Consider the following 5926-nt stretch of genomic DNA (forward strand, 5'->3'; position numbering starts at 1 on the left):
GATTTAAATGTGGTTATTCTCCAGCTTGTAACTATTACCATCTGAACACCAGATGCTGTTTTAAAATAACTTTAAAGATTAAACAAATCACACTATTTTCCATTTTTTATTTCTTTCCAAATTATAATACAAACATTATTGAAACAGGAAAATGTTCCATTTTGTTTTAACATTTAAAAAACAACAACATTTTCATACAGGTTATATAACTTTACAACAGAAGGAAGAAACAAAACAATTATTAAGAAAAGTTAATATGAAATACTCCATCTTCAGATAGGCTCACATTCTCCTCTTCTGTGTACTTATATATAAGACTGTTTAAGAGAAAAAATAATACATTAAACAAACTCATGATAAGACGAACAATGATTACTATAGCTACAGTTCACAAATTATATATTACTACTGAACAAATAATACTACTGAATAATAATTTTTGAGAGAGACACTCAATTATGAAACTCTCCTAAGAGATGTTTGGATGGCCCTAATGTTGTCTTACAGTTTACTCCAGGCTTAGACTGCATCTAAGATGCCTATTATTTTGTTTTTCTTTTTTTAAAAAAAACTTTTTAAAATGTTTTTAATTACTGCCATTAAACATTGTTGGTCCTATTTTGTTTGTTTTATTTAAGACTTTAAATAGGGAGTTTATTGTAAAGATCTCAGGACTCCTTTGGAAAGAGTGATGATAGCATAGCATAGCGTAGCGTAACAGGCAGAACTGAAAAATTCCTTTGTTTTTATGGAAAAATGTTTTGCACTACTGAAGGAATTCATAACCTGCAGTCCCAGGCCTCAGGACCACATGAGATTTGGCCCCTAGAAGTCTCTGCATGTGATTTGGCAGCACTAGGTTAAGGATGTGGAAGGGAGATAGGAAATATAGATATTTATATATTTACTGTTATTTTTTTCAACAAAATGACCTAACATGCTAACTAAGCCTCTTTCTGCCATATGTATAAAGGAATTAGATATTTCATTTTATTTATTACATTTTTACGCTACCCATTTCCCCTATAAAGTGGCTCTAGGCGGCTTACAAGTAGAAAAATAATTAAAACATTGCAACTACATAGATTAAGATTTTAAAACTATACTAAAACCAAAGAGGGGACGGGATGGAGAAGAGGTTTTTTCATCCTGTCAGCCATCTCCAGCTGTGAATGTCCCCTCAGGTCAACCAGCAAAGCCAAGTTTTAACACCCTTCTGGAAAGCCAAAAGGATGGGAGCAGTTCTCACCTCTGGTGCTAGGATGTCCCACAGGGATAGAGGAAAAGGCCTGCCGGAATTCATAGCAGACAGGATCCATAGCAGGCCTCTTCCACTAGTGAGTGAGGCAGACTAGTCCCATTGGGGAGAAACGGCTACTCAGATGGCCTGAACTTATGCCATGTAAGGCTTTAAAGGTAACAACCAACACCTTGAATTGGATTTGGAAGGAAACTTGTGCAGTAACGAAGTTATAGGCGCAGCCCTAGCACTCCCAGGATTGGATGTGCCACTGCATTCTGCACCAGCTGCAGTTTCTGAATACTCTTCAAGGGTAGACCCATGTAGAACGTGTTGCAGTAATCCATCTGAGATTATGACTGACCATGCAAAGGGCCTCATGATCCAGATAAGAGCACAACTGGTACAATAAGTTGAATAAAGGCCTTCATAGTACAACTGCCACCTGCTCTTTGAGGAATTGTGAGTTCAGGAGGACTCACAATTTTGTGTAATGGATCTGTTTGAGGTAGCGCAACCCCATCCATAATTAATTAAGATAAACTACTGGATCCTGATGCCCCTTGTACCCACAGCCATTGTGTCTTGCCTGGCTTCACCTATTGTTCCCCATCCCATATTAAAATGATGCTACTGACATTTCCTTCTGCTTTTCCTATCCTTAAACTAACTGAAGTTGAACTTAAAGAAATCCCAATTTTTCTATCAATTTTCATTTCTCCAAATCTAAAAAAAATAATGAATCTTCTTCAACACTGAAACAAATCAACCTCCCCAAAACTAGACAAATTGGAATTACGAAAGGAAACAATTTTAAAAAGAAAACAGGAAAAAATGTAGGGGTAAATACAAACACTTTAAAAAAAATTATACTCTTGCATAAAATACATTATTCATTCATAATTTTTTATATATCAAAGATTGCAAGATGAGAAAAGTTAGCTTTTAAACAATAAAACCAATGAAGCTTTAATTGGATAATTAAAAGCTAGTATTTTCTAATAAGCATAATTACCATTATTTCCTCTGATGAAGGCATCTCCGTATTTATTTTTCAATTGTCCATTTACATACTCTTCTGTCTGTTCCAGAGCAATATTCATGTAGCCATCCAAGCAGGCTAGTACACCTAGAATTACAGTCATTCACATATTATAACGTAATTTTCCAAACCTAGTATTGTTCTAAAATTTAAACACAAAGATGCCAGTATACAATGCACAACTAGTGAGAATGAAAGTTAGTTATGGCACAACAGCCAGACCACTTTTATCTATCTAATACAATGTAATAGTAATAGTCTGCCAAAAAATTAAAGATATTAAAATAAGAAAAGGAAGCTTAGTTACAAATAGTTATTAACACTGTTACACCTGTCCATAGCTTTTTACCTTTATCAACTATCCTTTACATTACAGCCTCACATTAATTTATATGCTGCCTTTTGTTCTTTAAATTTCCCACTTTTTTGAGAATCTCACCAACTCTAATTAACCATTACTTTCTTGGTTATGAGCCATTTAATTTTCTTTGATATATCTGTTTTGCAATTCTATACTCATATATTTTTTGTATATGACCAAACCAGCTCAGAATAGTTCTTTCATGCTAGTTACACATTTTGGTTTTCTATCCACATTCAGCACTTGCATTTTACCCTATCTAGTTTTATTTTATATTACTCACTTTTTAAATAACCCATTCCCACTGCATTCAATTTGTTTTAGCTTTCTCTTGACATACACAGCTGTTGCTGCCTTATCAACCAAGCAGGCATTTTTGTTTTCTGACATTCATCAAAACTTTGATCAAAGATATATGAGAAATAGTATCATTCTCACAGGCACACTAAAGAAACTACAAATTTTATTTCATTCTTAACTTATACTTGAAAACCATCTTTTGACAAATTAAATATACAGGCCCAGGTATACTTAGAATCACAAATTGAGTGATTTAGATTCTCAATTTAGAATCACAAATTGAGACCAAAATTTCTATTTTAAGTTGAGGTGGTTACAAGTCAAGATAAAAATGGAGAATTTTTCCTTCTTCAATCACATTGTCACAAATCCTATAATCCTAGAATTCAATTTTGATTAACAATTTTTCAAGAACAGGCTATTTAAGGATGATTGCTATCAGTCTATTTCATTATTGAAAGAGTACATAAATCTATCACAGCTGGAAGATGAAGAAGGAAAAATATACCTCGGTAATCAACTCCAGAATTTAATTTTACAACAACTGGTCTTCCTATGATTTGCTTCAAGAAATCACTTGGCGTTTGTTTCCGTAGGCTCATTTTGGTATCTTTCAAGTGCTCTATGGAAAAGCAGAAATAGGAATCAAATATGACAAAAACATAGCAAACTTTAAAAATCTCATTTATTACTTCAGCATTACAGTACCAGTCACCATATGAAAACATTATATTCAACTTTATCATCTAATATTTAAAGCAGTACTCTACATGTTGTCTATATATCGGGCGCTAGAATAAGTTTTTTAAGGATTATTTTAATTTGTATATTGATATTGATGTTTTATATGCCTGTGAACCGCCCTGAGTCCTTTGGGAGATAGGGCGGTATATAAATTCGAATAATAAATAAATAAATAAATAAAAATATATCTCTGCTGCATATACAGCTAAATCTACAGCTGAAAACATTCAAAATTGTCAGGCACGATTGTATTCTATATTCAATTTTTATACAGAATTATTTGGTAATCAGTAAGTGTTAAGCACAGTAAAAAAAACAAACCTCCAAACTTTAATATTCACATTTGGTCTCGGTAGGTTTCCTAAAATATCATTAAAATATATCCCTAAATAAATCCAAAGTCTGTGTGTGCAATTCCAGACCCATATATTTAAGACTAATTAAAATCACTTGGCCTGTATTTGACTAAGTTTGTATAGGAATGCTGCACCCTTTTAAATTCTAAATTCTGTCTTTAGCCAGGCGGCTAGTAAAAATTATATTTATTCTAAACATGTAAGGCAGAAGTGGGCAACCTCTTTATATTTAGGACTTACACTTTTTTTAAGGGCCGTAAGAGGCATAACACTGATATCAGTTGAAATAATTAATACATTATTGCTATGTCTCTTGTGATTCTTAAAGGATACTTTTAAAACAGCAGTAAGTATGAGAGATCTTGAAGTATCCTTTTTCTTCTTTATTTTAACAAAATTCCAGAACCATGCAGACAAAACTCTGCATTTTACTATCTACTGATGATGGTGAAATTTCATAAATTTCTATGTGGCTATGTTCTATGTTCAAAAATAAGTGATCCAGTTAAAAAAAAAAAGGCTACCACCCACAATGTACAGAGTTAAAAGCTACCATATCCTAGGGACGGACTTGAATTCCTAGAGTCCCAACAGTCTAATATTCCAGTTTATCATTTTCCTCCATATTCTTTGCCTCAGATTTTCTCCTATACCTACATTTTCTCCTTTTGTTTCCAGATCATACCAAAACACATCACTGCTGGGTCAGTTTCCATTAACATTTTTCCAGCATTTTGCAGCTTCTTTCAACAATTATACTTGTACTTTCAACAATTATATTTGTATTCCAACAATACTGGAATTGGGGGGGGGAGGAGGAAGGGGGGGCGTTAGAGTATTAAGATGCAAATATCTCTGAAGACAAACGGGAAAAATAGCAACAAAAACCCTGTTTGCTACCTGTTAACAACTTTTAGCAGCGAAAGCCTTGGGCAGGCGTTAGACTCGCTAATGAACGTGGAAGCCGCTCCTTCGCCAGCCGGGACTGCGGAAAATCCTATCAACTCGTGTTCAAAACGATCCGGTTTTGCGCGCCGTGAGGTTGCACCCTCCTCCCCAAAGACGCCCGGCTGGAAGAGCGACTAAGCCTATCCCAGCGTCCGGCCGGCGTGCCCGAAAAAAGTGGCGTCGCCGAGCTTATATAGCGGCGGGAGAGCAAAGGAAGCAGGAGGAGCGGAGAAGGAAAAGGAAGCTCAGCGCCTGCGATTGAGGGCCGCCACCGCCATTCAGGAACTTCCTCTGAAGACGTAGCAGCAGCAGCAGCGGAGGCTGAACGCTCCTGAACCGCCCCCGCCTTCTACGACAGCCTTCGATTCATGCCTTGCCCGCCCGCTTACACTCACCCGCGCTTCTTTTTCCTTAATCAACTCAGGCAGCTTCCCGAATCAAGGATGATGGGCTGTTCAAAGGACCAATCAGTGCTTCCCAGCTGGGTACTGGAAGCTACGGTGGCCCAGCAAGGTCAAAATTCTTCCCGCTTCTGTGTCCTTAAAAGAGGTTTCGTGTTTGAGGCCGCCGGGTGGGGGTGGGAGGGTTAACGCAGGACGTGGCTCCTGCGCAATTTATGGGGCCTTCCTTCCCAATTAGTATATACACGCAAGGGATCGCTGCAGGTTACTCTCTTAGAAAAGGCAGTGAGATAATTCACAGTCTCCTTATTTAATTCAGCGAAGTAATTAGGTATGAGCTAAATAGGAAGTAAGGTTTTGTATTGTAGTGCCCTTAAGATTTATTTATTTTTATTTTATTTGTATTTATTTATTCAGACATGTACGAGATAATAGGAATAGGTATAAACATGGATATTAATACAGGAAATGGGTATGAATAAATGGGAACAGTGGGACAGGGATGGAAGGCACACTGGTGCGCTTATGCAGGGC

The 5926-nt window shown here is 36.3% G+C and overlaps 1 protein-coding gene across 2 annotated transcripts; it reads right to left on the bottom strand.

Annotated features, from left to right (window-relative positions):
* Positions 1–92: 92 nt before the first annotated feature.
* LSM6 (LSM6 homolog, U6 small nuclear RNA and mRNA degradation associated) lies at positions 93–5414 on the bottom strand. Of its 2 annotated transcripts, none has more exons than XM_058193202.1 (4): positions 5387–5414; positions 3452–3563; positions 2256–2369; positions 93–317 (listed from the first exon to the last, which is right to left on the bottom strand). In XM_058193202.1, exons 2-4 carry the CDS (start codon positions 3543–3545, stop codon positions 283–285), a joined length of 243 nt encoding a protein of 80 aa, XP_058049185.1. In that variant the 5' UTR covers positions 3546–3563; positions 5387–5414; the 3' UTR covers positions 93–282. The 2 variants fall into 2 exon arrangements, with proteins under 2 accessions (XP_058049185.1, XP_058049184.1); XM_058193201.1 differs by lacking the exon at positions 5387–5414 and adding an exon at positions 4944–5380.
* Between the last annotated feature and the right edge of the window lie 512 nt (positions 5415–5926).

Source organism: Ahaetulla prasina, chromosome 8, assembly GCF_028640845.1.
Source record: "Ahaetulla prasina isolate Xishuangbanna chromosome 8, ASM2864084v1, whole genome shotgun sequence".
Classification (NCBI taxonomy): domain Eukaryota; kingdom Metazoa; phylum Chordata; class Lepidosauria; order Squamata; family Colubridae; genus Ahaetulla; species Ahaetulla prasina.